At 38.8% G+C, this 16874-nt stretch overlaps 2 protein-coding genes across 2 annotated transcripts in view; one reads left to right on the top strand and one right to left on the bottom strand.

The window, feature by feature from the left end:
- STK10 (serine/threonine kinase 10) overlaps positions 1-16588 on the top strand; it is a 79534-nt gene extending 62946 nt beyond the window's left edge. Inside the window, exons 11-19 of the mRNA XM_063292395.1 lie at positions 1414-1537; positions 7037-7216; positions 7823-7915; positions 8156-8285; positions 9799-9923; positions 11008-11196; positions 12475-12600; positions 13214-13327; positions 13645-16588. Coding sequence (XP_063148465.1) covers positions 1414-1537; positions 7037-7216; positions 7823-7915; positions 8156-8285; positions 9799-9923; positions 11008-11196; positions 12475-12600; positions 13214-13327; positions 13645-13785 — 1222 coding nt within the window. The 3' untranslated portion in view covers positions 13786-16588. The remainder of the gene's footprint in view (positions 1-1413; positions 1538-7036; positions 7217-7822; positions 7916-8155; positions 8286-9798; positions 9924-11007; positions 11197-12474; positions 12601-13213; positions 13328-13644) is intronic.
- NEURL1B (neuralized E3 ubiquitin protein ligase 1B) overlaps positions 1-16874 on the bottom strand; it is a 442008-nt gene that overhangs the window by 210025 nt on the left and 215109 nt on the right. The window lies entirely within an intron of this gene.

The raw sequence follows: 16874 nt of genomic DNA, 5'->3' as shown, positions 1-16874 counted from the left end.
GGCCTACAATAGAACAGGACTTGCTTTCTCAGTAACTTGCTAACTGAAGCTTGCTTTCTAGTAGCTAGAATTGCTTGACCGTATATTAAGGATGTGGAATATGTGGTCAGGGGAACAGAAGATAATATCTCTATGCTGACAGGTGTAAAGGAAAGAAGCTGCCTAACTGATGCTGAAAATATGCTCAACACCAGTTCTAGCGAACTTTGTGGTCAGACACGACCCCGACCTACTTACTCCAAGGGGGCTAGCTGCCTTATAAGGAAAAGAATAAATAGGGGACTGGGGGAGATAAAAAGTGAGGAATGGGAGATATAAACAAAGGCGGGACTTTCTGCAAAATCTAAGGCGTCTCGGATAGGCTGTGGACTCCCAAGTACCTATCCAATGGGGAACAGGAGGAGGGATTTCACCAGCCAGGGGTAGGGAATAAAACTGCATGCTTTGTGTGAAGGGGTGTGCCTATTTTGGCTGGGCACCTGTCCTTGCAAGAACGTTAATAAAATCTTTTTGCTGCTTCTCAAGACTTTGTCAAATTTATTCCGTGAGTACGATTCTCACACTAGAGATCAAATCTGTGGAACCAAATATTGAGAAATGATGTCTCTTTCAAGAGCAAAGACTTTAACAACTGAAGACCAATAACATTTTAGCTTGCTAGCACTATATAAATATGTTTTTTGGTCCCCCACAACTGGCATTCTCTAGCTTGGTTATCCTCCAGTATTCCCATCCAGCTTGGCCAAAGGCTGGCTGGGATTTATGGGAGTTGCAGAACAATACATCTGGAGGGCACTAAACCATTGCAGCAGAACAAGAATGGGGAAGGGAAAAATGAAAATTCCTCAATTCACTGCTAATGTTTTGCCTTCCCCAGGTCAATTCTTTTTATTACCACAAGAGTCAATCGATGTCTGGCAGCAATTTGAGATGTTATACCTAAAAAAGTGACATATGATAACAGTCTTTTAAAACTCAGTTCAACAGAGGTCAACACCACAAACTTACCTGTATTGTTCATTATATTTCTTTCAGCTTGCCAAGCTTCAGACAGTGATATATTCTTGCATGCAGTTGTCTGTGGGGTTGTATTAAACTATATGTATTGCATGAGAAAGGTGAATAATTCAAGGCCAGAAGTACAAATATAAGCAAGAAAGAGCTGAAAAACAGCCTCTTAAAAATACCCTGCCTTGCAGGCCAAAAGTGGTGTGCACATGACAGTGATTGAAAGAATCACTTCTTCCCTAAAGGAGATTCTAGACCCTTAGAATGTGGAAGGCAGCAGGCAGCCTATCTTGGCTGGTCTTTATTATAATTATGTTAGCCTAAACTGTGCTTCTCTGTAGCCTTGGCCTTAAAGAGAAAGCTCCTCTTCTGTTTCTGAACTTCTGCTCTACTTTAACCCTGTAGGCGCCAGGAGCTGCGGGAGCTGCGTTTGCTTCAGAAAGAGGAACATCGGAATCAGACACAATTAACAAGCAAACATCAGCTGCTCCTGGAACAAATGTTAAAACGCTTTGAACAGGAAATGAATGTAAGTGGGAAGAGGAATTAAATTTGTTCCCATCTCAGAAGGTGGCCAGAGGTGGAGAAAGGCAAAATTACAAGGCATAGGTGGTATTAATTAGGCTAGGAAAAAACCTAACCACGATCACTAAAAGTGGTGTCAGTTCCCTGAAGAATTATGGGTAGAATGGCAACCTTATCTGTGTGAATGTATCAATTTTTATACAACACATTGATTCTTTTAAGTCCCTATTTTAGAGTTGGCTTAGAAGAAAAGTCATTTCTCTAAGCATAGGAAGGCATTTTATTATATTCTTGGGAGAGAATTTTAGATTATAGATGCTAGGTGTGATAGGATGAATGGAAGCTTGTAATCTTTTAAATTCAGAATAACTTCTCTGTGTTTATATTTTAGTGTCTTCAAACATTGAAAATCCTTTGGAAATTCCTTAGTAGACTTGCTAAAACTATAACTTAGTGCAGCAAACTCCCAAATGTTTTGAACTCCAAGAACTTCTGACGGTGATTTTTTGGCGTTATAGTTCAAAACATCTGGCGCATACGAGGTTTCATATTCCTGATATAGCACATACAAAACAAGTACTATACTTCCTTCTATCCCTAACAATTTCTCACATTTCTAAAAATTTGCAGGAGTCTCCTATCCAAGCATCATTAATTTTTAATTCTGCTTGTAAATAATGGAATGAATTTAGGGAAGTAATAATGGAGTTCCACCTCTGTGCAGTTTTTCCATATGTTATTGTGGACTTTTTATTTTTTTTAATAAGAATTTTATTGAATTTGAAACAAAGGTAAAAACTACAAAAAGAAAGAAAAAATAAAAATAAAAAAGTGCAGAACACAAGAAAAGGAATTTTAAAGGTTACATACAAAGGTGACTTCCAACTTTCAACAGCAGGAATATACAGCAACTTCCATAGTCAATCCTTTACTCCATATCAAACCAAGATCCCATTATTTCTATAAATCTTTCCATTAGCACATATACAGATCACTTATGCATTTGCTCCTTCCCTTTATATATAAACAAAGAAAAATAAATCATTCTAAATCATTTTCCCACCCCCCTAAAACATCATTTATTTAGTTATTTCCTTCCTGCTACTATTCTATATATTTCTGTCCACTATAATAAAAATGATAAAAACATATAAATTGTCTGCTTTTATAATTAATAATAATACAACAATCTTAGTCTTATTAAACCTTAAAAAGGGGCAATTGTTAGATATCTTATAAATCTTACAAATCAAATAAACCTTAGTATATATCTAGTAAATCTTAATCAGATTCATTAAAGGGAAATAAAATCATAATAACCATAAATCATTGTCCATCCAATTACACATTCTTAATTTTTTTTACCTCACTTCAGGATAAACCAAAACACTTAAATATCTCCCTAAAATATATAAATTGTCTACTTTTATACTTTTATACTTAATAATACTATAACAAACTTAACCCTATTAAACCTAATAACCAGACATCTACTGTTATACCTTATGGATACCTTATACATCTTGAAAATTATACAGAACTTTAAAAAAAAGAAACCAAAAGATCTTAATCCAAATCCAAGTCATTAAAGAAAAATCCGATCATAGAAGTCTCATTGTCAATCCAATTAAACATTCTTAATTTTTACCCTACTTTGAAATAAACCAAACAATTTATATATCTCCTTATTACATACAGGACATTTTTCTTACAAAAATCAAACGTTCCAACTGCCCCCCTTAAAATCGCAGATTTCTCAGCAAAAGAAAAACTCCCCCAAGACAGATTCTTTTCTCCCCATAACAATCCCTGAAGAAATCATAAAAGAGCTCTTCTAGTAATCTGCAGTTCAAACTTTCTGGTTAACCCCATCACCACCAAAATACATTCCTCATCTGGCATTACTTCAAATTTACTGTCAATAGTAAAATCTTCATCTTTATCAAGATCTCCATCTTCTTCTGTAGAAACATCCAGATGACACATTTTAGAAATTATTTTAGAAATCATCTCTTCCCCATTGTTCTGCATCTCCTGCAGAATATTCTGGTAGAAATCTGAGAGAATCTCTTTATAAGTCCGCTCCAACTCACAACAATCCTCCATATTTCAGGCAGTAGATTATAACGCTCCCTAGATAATTGACTCACACAAACAGGAGCTCAAAAGTTAATAAAAAAAACTTCCAAGTGAAATTGACAAGAGGAAGTATGCTAACAAGCAGCTTCTAAAAAAAGGAAGCAGAGAACTAGAAATTCAAAACAGCAATTTCAGTGTGCAGAAAAATATTAAATCTTCAAATCCAGTACAAAAACAATGACAATGAAGCAGTTATTTATTCTCACTTCTCCTTACTCTTTAAATGGGAAAATGTCCTGACAAGCAGGAACCATGCCGAGACGAGGAATAAGTCTCTAGTGTTTTATGATTGCTACAGTAGACAGAAAATCCTACCAAACTGATGAAGCGTGAGAAAACCCAGACAGATAAACCCCAAAAGTCAGGGCGGGTCTGTTCTGTGTCTCTCTGAATGACAGCTCAAATTCTCTCTACTACGCATGCGTTTTCCCCCCTGGATAGGGGCCCCCTCCTGCTCACCATCAGTGCTCATGACAGAAAATAAGCCAAAACATTAAAGGATTTTAAAAATTAATCCAAAAATAACGATAAACACCAAGAGAGTCTTCTTACTGTAGAGAGCCTCTCTTAGGGTATAAAACTTCAAAAAATATATATAGATTGGTGTTTTAGAAATGAGGGAGGCTCGACCTATTGCCCCAAAGGGCTGCAACGCGGCATGGAAAAGATGAATTCCCTGTCTCCCATCGTCTCTTATCGGGTCGTCACAAATGCTGTTGCAATTCATTGGCTACAAAACAGCGTTGTGGCGCACACATGGGATAATTCCGAATGTTTTCTAACCATGAAAATGTTCTAGGGCTGCAGGAAAAGCCTGCCTGCACCCCAAAAAAGCCTGCGTTGTCAGGTCTGCCTGCAGAGCTCACAGTCACAGCTGGTCAGTCAGCCATGTCCCTCACCAGAAGCCTACTGTTATGAACTTTTTAAACCTCCTCCCTCCCATTCCTATCCCACAGCATAATGTATGAAATGTTGCAGTGGTAAATTTTGTCACACCTCCATCCTTCATTGATCACAGATAGAATTTTCATAGGTCTAAGATTGGTCCTTCCAAACCATCCATCAGCTCAGAAGTACCCCTAATGATGTAACAGTGAAAAAGTATCCCTCACTTCAAAGAAAGGAACTTCAGACAAGAATTAACATAGCTCAGTGGAACTAATTTTTTATTTTTAAATCCTTCTCTGAATCAGAGAGCATTGCTCTCTCCTTTTACTCAGTCAGATGTTTATTACAGTGACGCTTTCTAAAATAGTACCAAAATATTTACAGAGGTAAGTAAGCACTGCATAGTGTTCTCATAACCAAATCTTAGGACATTTCTACATTAAAGCTTATAAAAGGACCGCTTACCAGAACTATCTGAGATGGATCTGTCAATGGGGTTTGGGACCCTGACAGTGTAGGTTTGTGCATAGAAAGCTTTACAGGTGGAGGCTGTCTGCTGTAGTTGGGAACAGTGACTACTGATGTCACAACACTACTTACGGAGAGGAGGAGTTGTACATCACAAGTCATGTGTTGAGTTGTACACTTCTTTGTAACACCTGAACAGGGCTAAAAATAAAAGGGATTCAAACTGGCTAGAAATGGCTTTGCCACAAGTTCCTTTTTATACTTTTCCTAATCTAATTATTTATTTAATAATTAACATCTCGCATTTGACAGTCATGGGCAGATAACCAAGATAATATTGCCTTCTTTCCAGAACTGTAAAGTATTCTCAAGTCCAATATTTTTTGTCAGTGTATACTTTCTTGCAGAAAGCTAATCTAAGCATACCTTTCTCCCAGTTTTTGAGACCTCTGTGCATTGTTTTTTCTCATTATTTTTTTACAGCTTTCTGTCATTTGCTAATGGTTTGTTATCTAAGAAATGCACAGTTCATGATTTTACCATCTTAAATTAGCTCTGGTTTCACTGACATGCTACTACCAGATAGCAGGAAAAGGAATGGAAGATGCTTTCTGTCAATTTAGTTGCCATTCTCTTAACTGAAGCCTTTCCTATACTTCATTTGCTTTATATGACTAATGACCACTTCCTTGGAGATTATACATATTGATTCACCAATATTCCTAATCAGATAGTGCTTCCTTTGCCATAAGCCCACACTGTTGCAATTAAATATATCATCCCATAAATATTGCCTTTCTCTCCTATTAAGAAATGATTTGATGGGAGGCCTGCCTGAAAGTGTGAAGGCTTCTATGTGAAAGGATAAACAACTACAGACACCCCTTTGTATAGAAAGCAAATGGAGGGCTAGAGAGTTATTTCAGGAAAAAAAGTTACATGGTGTTTCATTAGTGGGTATTCCCTTAACCCACCAGTGGTTCACTGGAGCTGTTTAGCTCCATCGGTTGTATCTATAAACTTCTGCCTGCTTTAAGTACACTGATTCTAGTGTGGCTCATGCCAGATTTTATTTCTGCCATGACCATAGGACAGGAGGGCATTTTCTAATGTGTCACTACTTCAGCAGAGACAGCAATTTTGCTTTTGCTAAATGTTTTTTTTCCCCTTAGAACAGGAATTTTCTGTTCACTTTCCTATTTATAAATTTGTCAGGAAAAAATGGTTGCTGTCTTGCATTTTCTTTCCTCATTGAAATTGCTTGCCATTTTGCTTTTACTATCTTTTTTTTCCCTTCAGATTTACATCCATCTCGAGCTCCTTTTCCCTTTAGCTTCTCCTGCTAATATGCTTCATCCAGTCTCATATACAGGAGGAGTCTTGAACAGCTTTTTCCTGATCTACTGTAGTACACATACAGGCAATCCACAGCCTGCAGACAAGGAATTGCCCTCAAATGCCACAGTTAGGTTATTCAAACTGCCATTGCTGATGCACCATCACCACCAAAATGAATCCTAACCTCCCAAAAACCTTAGGTTCCACTAAGGTCAGTGGGTTCACCCATCCAAAAATATTGTCCATCCTTCCTGTACTGGATGGAAGGACTCAAATAATAGCTGCTGCTGTTGTTGTTACAACTTGTATGCTGCCTGACTCTCAACAACTCTGGGCAGCTCACAACAAAGAAATTACATTAAAATCAATAAAACAAAAAGAAATAAAGATGGCAAGCACGATGAAGTGAGGGGTCTTGCCCTTTCTTGCTGAAGGCCTGGGTGAAATGATAGGAGTTACTCCTAAGTTACAGCTCAGGGAATGGAATCTTTAATGTTCACAGCCAAGATAGCAAGAGGATGCTCTAGATTTAAATATGAGCTTAACTAACGATCCGTATCTGAAACCACTTTATGTTGTACCTAAACTTGTTTTTCCAAACTTTGCTTTTATTACTGAATTAAGAAAAATACTAATTTATTTTAGATTTTATCTGCCTTTCCTTGTATAGGCAAAGAAGAAGTTCTATGACACAGAACTAGAGAATCTAGAACGACAGCAGAAGCAGCAGATTGAGAAAATGGAGCAAGATCATGCGCTGCACCGGCGAGATGAGGCTAAACGTATCCGTGCTGAGCAGGAACGGGATCTGGTTAAATTTCAAGAACAGCTGAAACAAAAAAAGAAAGAGGTAAAGATGGTGGGCTGAATTCTTGCATCCTAGGAAAATGTAAGGATGCCAGCCTACCTGTTGGTTGAGCTGTTTGTCATAAACAAGGCAGTTCAAGGGGATGGAGGCTGAAACCCAGGATGATGAAGAAAGGAGGAAAACATAAATACAGGAAGTATAGAGAAGGGAGCTAGGGAAAGAAAAGTGAAAAAGTGGGGGGTGGGGGAGCCTGAAAAGGTAATGAAGTTGCTTAATGACTGAGCTGTGAATTATAAAGTTCCTGGTTCAAATCTCACTTCTTCCAAAACTTGTTCAGCACCCTTAGACATTTCTCTATAGATACACTAGAAATACATTCTTTTGCTCTAGGTGGGACTGCTGAATAAAAAGGTCTGTTAGGGGGAATAATGGCAGTTTAAAAAATGGCCAGCGATAAAAGAATAAGCCACAGCAACAGAAAGACAATTGGAAGGAGAGACAGAAGAGAAACAAAGAACTGACTGAACTCTTCGGTTTTCTGCTGGATGTACTAAACCTTAGTATAGATCCTTCTAAGCTACAAAGGGCTTCCCAGTGGCTCTGAATAGCTGAAAAGTTTGACTGATAGTCTTTTTCTTTGTTTTGAAGCTCAAGAATGATATGGAAAAGCTCCCACGGCAACAGCGCAAGAGCACCATGAAAGTGAGGATGGAAGAATTTGCCCAGAAAAAGCAAGTTATGGTAAGGCACTAGAGATACTTAGTTTACATTCACAAGCTCTTAGGGCAGCATGGATTCCCAGCCTGCCAGGAAAAAATGGTATCTATTATCTCAAAGACCTTCAGAGGTCCTGGAACTCCAGCTTTCAAAATTTCCCAGCTAGTGTGAGAACTACCATCCCAACATATCTAAAAGTTGACAGGTTGGGGAAAGCTATGGCATGCCAAGGAGAGCATTCATACATCTCCTCTCTCCTTCCAGGAACAAGACTTTATAACCAAGCAATCTGAGGATCTGGAACAAGCTATGAGAAACATTACGGCTCAGAATCGGAAGGAGATCTGTGACAAAGAACGAGAATGCCTCAACAAAAAGCAGCAGCTTATGAGAGGTGCTTTTCTCCCTAATTGGACCAATTAGAATTAAGCAGAGAAATCAGACTAAGAAGAACATGCTTTCATTTGAAGGCAATGCAACCTTTCGGAGAGCACTGGCAAAACTATAAACAGGAAGGATGCAAATCCTCCACAGTAATGAGAAGCATGTTATGGATTGTCTGAGTGCTCGTCAGTATTTATGTTACTGAACAATATTTTAAACTGGAGAGTTAGTTATGGAAAAGTAGCCAAGCAATCTGAAGTTATAATTTTCCAACCACTTGTTGCCACAGTGCTGTAATGAAGCAAACAACAACAAAAATAGAGCTTACCTATAACATGGAGAAACTTGTGATATTCCAGATGTTCTGATCTACAGCTTCCAACACCCTTAGCTGTTGGCCTTGCTGGCTGGGCTGGTGGGAGTTGGAATCAACAACTAAAATAGGAATGTAAAAGCTGTTTGCTACAGATTTCTAAGGGAGCAGAATCTACCACAGCACGAATTCTTCCACAGCCCAGATAGTAGCATTGCTTGTTCATCTTTTTTTTAAATAAAAGATCTCCACTGAAGTATTATTCATAAAAGATATGGTGGGAAGAGATCTTATCTTTCAAAAAGCTGTGTTTTACATACGTAAGGTGTTCACATTTTTAAAAAGTGTATTTGAGGGATAGATATGCAAAGGGAAACAAAGTTTACATTAAGGAAAGAAAGTGGATAAAAAATATTTTAAAATGGCACTGGGGGAATTGGCATGCAAAATTATACTTCAGAGAGATTTTTCATTTTTCTTTTAAATGTGAATTAGGAAAGTTGCCTGCAAAAGCTTCATACATTAGGAAATGCTGCAGGGGACCATTGGATTTTTGATAAATTATTTTTTTTAAATGGTATTAACACAGTAATTGTCCTAACAGCCAGGAACCACACTGAGACAAGGAATAGGTCTCTAGTACTTTATTACTGCTACATTAGACAGAAAATCCTAACAAACTGAAGAAGCGTGGGAAAAACCCAGACAGATAAACCCCAAAAGTCAAGGCGGGTCTGATCTGTGTCTCTTTGAATGGCTGCTCAACTCCTCACTACTACGCATGCGTTTTCCCCCCTGGATAGGGGCCCCCTCCTGCTCACCATCAGTGCTCATGACAGTAATCTATCGTTTGGAATACAATCTTATGAACACAGATTGTGAAATGATTATCTGTACAACCACTAATCTAGAGGCTCACAGGTTTTCCATCTCGGTTGTGAGGATTTTGCAATTGGTCCCCCCCACCACATCCTTCCTCCTCTCCTGCTTTCTGCGAAAAGAAAAACAGCTGCTGTTGTCATTCATTCACCTTTAATTACAGACCAATAATGTCATAATATAAAGAGAAGGCCGAGGGGACAGAAATGGAGCATGGGGGCAGGCATTTCCCTTTCTCTTTTGGGCATGCTGAGATTGAAACAATTGCTCTTCCCCTCTCTGTTCAGGTATTGAATGACCACATGCATTTAATTTTTTTTAAACACTGTAGACCGGGAGGCCACTATCTGGGATCTTGAAGAGCACCATCTGCAGGAGAAGCACCAGATTATGAAACAGCAACTAAAAGATCAATATTTCCTCCAGAGACATGAGCTGCTCCGGAAACACGAGAAGGTAGCAAAGCTTTCCATTCTCAGTTCTTGTGAATGATGGGTGGGGTCTAAGGTTGCAGATATACTAACAGGTGTGCCTGCTGCTAGCCTGCAGGATAGTTGGGGTGGTGGGGATAGGAAAATTTGATAAATAAATATGGGAAAGCTCATTTGGTAGCACAGCGCACTGTTGACTTAAAATTGAACTGTAATTGTGGGATCCAAAGAGCCCCTGGGAGGGAGTACTCTGACGATAACTATAATGTAATCATTTCTAGTTATTCGGGAGAGGAAACAAGTTCCATGCTCAGGGTTAGTCTCTCCTAAATTAGGATCCTCCCAATGTGTTGGATTGTAGTATCCATTGTGATCATAGCCAGGTTTGCTAAAGAGCATTTCTTCAAACCAGATATAACTGACTTCAGGGAAAGAAGTAACAACATTAGACCCAAATGTTCTGTTTCTGCTTTTGCTTTGATAGAAATTGCATTGAACCTTTGGCAATCGCTTCCCATTTTATATTATGGAACAAGATACCTTTCGTTTCCATTAGGGTCAATGCTAATGTCTCCTCCTCTACATATAGGATACCGATGTATACCTTTGATTTATTGGCAGCTGTACTGTATGTGTGGATGATCGCTAATACTTATATATTGCTTCTCATGTGCATAGTTTATCTCACATGACTACATGTTGCATTGAACAGGTGGTCTTTCTGCACATAAATAACATACTGATTATGATTCCCATTAAGAAATCCCACTGGGTAGATTGGTAATTTGGCAGCTTTCTATGATAGCTTTTATGTTTCAACTGGCTTAATTAGCATTGCTGTCTCTGTGATAGTTCCCAATAGCTTGCGCTAGTGATGCGTTCATAAGAGCTGGAGGCACTGATGTTAGTTCCTTCAGATAAAAGTACCCAAGCCTCCTCTGCATCTTCAGGTCCTCCAGATCAATCTCACCTCAATCTCCCCCCAGCAACGCTTTTGTCTTCTGTTAAATAATCTGTGGCTCCTTGCCATTGATGTCTCTAAATGTAAAATGGGGCATTCTCTTGTACTGGCTCCCTCATTCCCACCACTGTGGCAATTGATATTGCAGGAACGTGAGCAAATGCAACGATACAACCAGCGCATGATAGAACAACTGAAAATTCGGCAGCAGCAAGAGAGGGCCCGTCTCCCCAAAATTCAGAGGAGTGAAGGGAAAACCCGCATGGCTATGTATAAAAAGAGTCTCCATATCAACTCCAGTGGAAGTGCCTCAGAACAGAGAGAGAAAATAAAACAGGTGAAGTTTGCTGACAGAGTCTGGTAGCCACTTTGCTGAAGGGACCTGAGTGAGAATTTTCATTAGATGCAGAGGTGACCATGGATGGAAAATACGCTCAGTAACAAACTCAGAGGATTCTTTCGTCAATGAGTCAATTCGTATAACGTGCTAAGACATGTTACAGGGTTATAACGATTTCTTTGGGCATTTTTTTTAACAAAGGACTAGGCATTTTTTAAACAAAAAATAATATTCTGGTAAATGAGGAACATGCTAATGTATACTTTTCCTGATTGTACCTGCTAGCCTCTTCCATGGGTGGGCCCAGCTAACAGACTGTAGAGTATTCCAAGACTGAGAAGAACAAACCAGGGACCCTGGTTTGAATAATATGATGAATTGTCTATAGATAGAATCATCTAAGGTTAATTAGCCATGTCAGCTCACAGGAAGAGCCATGGGTACTGTCACAGAAGTATGCACCAATGCACTGCCAATTAACTGCTAAACCATATTTTGGCTCTCCATTTGTCATGCAAATGAACTCAATGTCTTAGACTTTAAGAATCTGCTAGACCAGCCTACTGGGAAGTATTTGTCTAGCTCCATTTCATATCACTGACATTTAGGCTTCAGGGTTAAATGAGTTTTAAATAGTGGGAAAAAGCCATATTCCACTGCGTATTCTGTCACATACTCTGATATTGTGAAAGGGTGGAGAGATCATCAAACTGATCACCCATCACTCTCATTCCTGGGTATACTTATGTAAGGAAGAATGAAATCAAATCATATTGATAAACTACTCATCATGCAAGCAAATATTAGACAAGTGCATAGGTCCAGAAATCCTGCAGCTAGCCCAGAAGTTGACTGAGAACAGTTCCACTGACAACAAATGATTAATCACAGTGGTAATCTTCAGTTACCTTCTGAAGTATTTCAAGTTTAGGTATAGTGGGTCTAGTGGGAGAGCCAGTTTGGTCTAGTGGTTAAGGTGCTGGGCTAGAAACCAGGAGACTGTGAGTTCTAGTCCTGCCTTAGGCATGAAAGCCGGCTGGGTGACCTTGGGCCAGTCCCTCTCTCTCAGCCCAACTCACCTCACAGGATGGTTGTTGTGGGGAAAAGAGGAGGAGGAAGGAGTATTAGGTATGTTCACTGCCTTGAGTTACTTATAAAAATAATAAAGGCAGGATAAAAAATGAAAGAAAGAAAGAAAGAAAGAAAGAAAATATATGACTGTTGTAGGAAGCCAACCAGACACTGGATGATGATTGGTGTTCTCCCCTGTTACAGTTTGCACAGCAGGAAGAAAAGAGACAAAAAGCTGAGCGACTGCAACAGCAGCAGAAGCATGAGATGCAGATGAAGGAAATGTGTGCCCAGTGTGAGAGCAATATGAATGAACTCCAGCAGTTACAGGTAACTTAATATCATGGTACAGTTTTATTTATGCTTCTGTTAATCTTCAGGAGAAGTTCAGCATGCCTGAAATCTTTGAGCTATCTTTTATCGTGTTCATACTGGTCGCAGTCAGTCCTAAAACAGAAGAAAGAAATAATATCAGGGATTTTTTAATGTTGGCATTATTGTATTTATATCTTAACCTTTACCCAAAGGGTGAAATATGGTTTACATGGGGTTTTGATTATTTCATTTAAATCCCAACATTAGCCTTGTGAGTTATGCTACTTTGAAAGAGAATGATTTTCTCAAAGCCACCAAGTAAACACCACAGATTACAACAGATTTTAGATATTTATCTCTATAACACAATATTCTAACCATGCTATACTTGCTAACTCCAAGTTCCGCAGACACATAGAATCTGCAACATTAGGTGGAATGAGACTTCTTTCTACCTAATGTTAGAAAGATATTAGAAGGATAACTCTTCATATTATTTGCTGCTGGTCATGCAGTCTCAAACTAGGTCAAAAATCAAGCCAACAGAGATGGTAGTCCTGGCGCTGTTTCTTCCTTGCAAAATATCTTCTCATACTTCTCTCTCTTTTACTTGTTTCAATCTATGTAGAATGAAAAGTGCCACCTTCTGGTTGAACATGAGACCCAAAAACTGAAAGCCCTGGATGAAAACCACAATCTGACCCTCAAGGACTGGCGAGATAAACTTAGGCCAAGAAAAAAGGTGATTAAGAATTTGCACCCATATCAGAATTTAATTGTGAATTTTTGAATGTCAGATCAGTTTGTCAAAATAAGGATAAAAAATGTTAACTTCAACAGGACCCATAATTTAGAGGGGAATGAATAGGAAGGACTTTGATTTGAATGTTTGTGAGGAAGTTTGCATTGTATACTCTTTTTTGTTTTCCTCACTCTAAATGTCATTTTCATTTCAACCTCCATCTGCATGTAAACTGGCAGGAATCCAGATGGCTGAGAGAAACCAAGGTTATTATTAGCTAAAGCGTTGCCTTTTCACCTCTTCTGTCTTTGTTTCAGGCACTAGAAGATGAGCTGAATCAGAAAAAGCGAGAGCAAGAGATGTTTTTCAAACTCAGTGAAGAAGCTGATGGCCTCTCTCCTATGTCACCAAACAAACCTGCTAAATTTGTCCCATTCAGCTCTGCAGAGGCTTCATAATGCTTGGGTTAAATAGGCAAGGCTTGCTAACACTTGCCTTTGTCTGTTGGAAGGAAATCAGCAGAAAAGAGCGGGCTCCTTCCTCTCTTTGCCAACTCTGATCAGAGTTTTCTGTTCAGTTGTGTGTCAGTCAATCAATGTGGCTAGCAATCTGATCCACTAGAGGTAAGGCAGATTCACATGTAGGATAGAAGCAAGCTGTAAATGAGCTTCAAGAAGGAGACCTGATGGGGCTGAGTGCAGAATCCACATTGCTTGCTGAATCCTTTCCCCAGCCACCGGCCAGTTTTGTCTTTTACCATTTCCCGAAGGGATATGTGGAAAAGATTTAAGAGGAGATTCATCACTTTATCAGTTTAATTTTCCAAGTTAGCTTTCCTGTGACTCTCAGCTTGATGAGTGGGTGGTTTCACTCAACAGTATAACTTGAGTCTCAACAGTAAATGATGTTCACCTGCAATGGCCTTTCAGATGAAGTAAAACATCATCCATCTTTAATGTGGTCTCTATCCTTGTAAATTAAGCAAAGGGCTGCTTTTCGTTCTATGCCTCCCTTTTGAAATTGATCTGTCCCTCAGCATCTTCCAGACAGCTTGTGACATAATTTGTATCTTTTCTCTGATATAGAATAGGTGTACTACAGCCTGAAACTTAGAAGTGAAGTATTTTTAGACAAAACAGTCCTAAAACAAACAGGGCAGCCAGAGGCTTGGAGGAATGAATTTCTCCCACTGTGAAGGTTGAGCAGAGACTGTGGAAAATGCTGTCCAATCTGGGGTTATGTTTAAATAAACAGACTTGCCCAAGCTAAATGATTGTAAATGTACAGTCAGGAAGAATGATCTTTCTCTGCTGTTGTCAGTCATCCGTGATCCCAGCAGCTCTTCTTTTCAGATGTAGCATTGTATCTTTGGTTTACTTGTGCCAGTAAACCAGAGTTCTGTGGTCCCCTTTCATTCCACAGCACTATTTATTTGTCTGGGAGGAAGCCTCTGTTCAAGTTATGGCAAGAGCCAGTGTTTGCTGTCTAGGTAAAGTAAGGAACAGTCAAACACAACAAATCTATAGCTGGCCTAAGGTTAAAGGCACTTTGCTTTGTATCAAGTTTTGTGGGACTTTAAGGTTGTCATAGAGTAGCAAATGCCAGCTTTGGGACTTTCCCATGCTAAATGATTTGGTGTGCTCAGAATAGAAGACAGGCTTCTAAAGACATGAAGCAGCATCTGTAGGGGACTGCTTTGACTAATCGTAGTGACTCTTTAAGTCTTTGCAGTTTCTCTGAATCAGTAGAAAGGGCCACCTAAGAGAAGTAGAATCGAATGTTATATATTTGAAATGCTAAAGCTGTTCAGTATTTCATAGACTTTTACAAATGCTATTTTTGACCAAAGAGATCTCCTTTCTTTCCCTCCCACATATTTTGATTTATTTAATATAAATTTCCAAAGGCTTTGTCCACTTTGCCAGTTTGCATTTCCCTGTGACTTATATATAAATTGTTTTTTGTCACTTTATGTAGTATAATTCACACAGTTTTCGATTTGGGCAACCAGCTGTATGTGATAAATGCTTTGTTTGGTACTTGTTTAGCTACAAGTTCAAACAGAAAGCTTATACAATTCATTTTGACCATCTCAGAACGAAATGCACTAATGGAGGCAACGTGGTCCAGTGTTTATTTTGATATATAATATAGGGCTGTTCCAACAACAGCTCTTTGCCCTCTCTGCAGGAAAAGTGGCTGCTTCCTGATGCACTGTTCTGCCAAGCACTGTTGCTGATGACATGATTTTTGTCCTGACAGCTAATTTGCTGGAATGTCAGTTGAAGTTTAGTAGACTAGTGGCTGCTGATAGTCCCGGTCACAGCGTGTCAAGAACTAGAATATATTAAAAGATGTCAGAATGAAAATACAGTCTGAAAGAAATGTCTGCCAAAAGGATTCTGAATGTTAGAGGTCTTTAGGAAATGTATGTTCAGAAAGCACTTTAAGCCCTTATTGAACTGTTTTAAATCTTTGAGTGTTAAGATAATGTGTGAGGAGAGAGAGAGAAATAGCAACAAAGCCTGCACATTATGAATGTTGAAAGTGAAGGCAAATGTTCTCTAGGTGAACAGTGTTAGTTTCATGTTGAAAATGATAAATGCTTCATAATCTTTATGTCTTGGGTGTGTTGGTATGTATGCACATTCCTGCTGTTTCTTCTCTTGGCCAAGAAAGCAAACAGTTGTATACACCCACAATTGCTCTTTTTCCCTTCCCTTGCCAGCCTGGCCCTGGCTGTTCCCAAGGGGGCTGGAACTTTACTATGTGCAATATGCACTTCCCAGTTTTTCCAGGAAGCTTATTGGGAGAAAGTGTCCCTTCCCCTCTTTCAGTTAATTGTTTGCTAATCCTAGGAAAAAAAACTTATTATTTTGGTTTCATCAGGGCAGAGGGAGAGTTTTTTTTTTTTTAACAGGAATAAGGGTTTTGGGGGGAAAAATTCTCAAGGATTTTCTCTTTTTGGGTTACCATGATGATGTAAATAATCTAATAAACTATGAACCACTAAGCCCTTGCGTGGGGTCCAGAATTGCATTCCTGCTGCGTGTCTCTTTAGGTCAGCAGTGCTGGCTTGCTTTTATACATGATCTTGGCTTGGCTACAGTGGAATTGTGTTTCAGAATTCTGTTGATTGGCGTTAAGTCAACAGCTTGCTGGCCCTGTGCAAAGTGTTTTTAAAATATAGATGGCCTTACTTGAAAATATCTGTACTGTATTGGAATGTGTTAATATTAAACTATTAATTCTTGAAGCAAATTGTGACTAGTTGGAACTATGTATAAGTCTCTGTCACTAGTTATTAAAAAAAATGGTTGGCATTGGTAGCAAGACAGATCTGCACCTCTCATTAACTCTTACTGAGATTCTGTCATTCTTCTATTTTGATATGAACAGTAATTTAATAATAATAATAGGATGGAAGGTGCTGAACTCTTTAAAAAAGCACTACTTTCAGGTACATGAAACCTGGCTGTAGCTGAGTTCCAGAAATATTTCTGCCATACATACTGTATCTTGAAGTCTTAGTGTAAAGGAGCCTTTG

Source organism: Candoia aspera, chromosome 2, assembly GCF_035149785.1.
Source record: "Candoia aspera isolate rCanAsp1 chromosome 2, rCanAsp1.hap2, whole genome shotgun sequence".
Lineage (NCBI taxonomy): Eukaryota > Metazoa > Chordata > Lepidosauria > Squamata > Boidae > Candoia > Candoia aspera.
The sequence above is the reverse complement of the archived record's forward strand: the minus strand, read 5'-3'. Positions and strand labels throughout refer to the sequence as shown.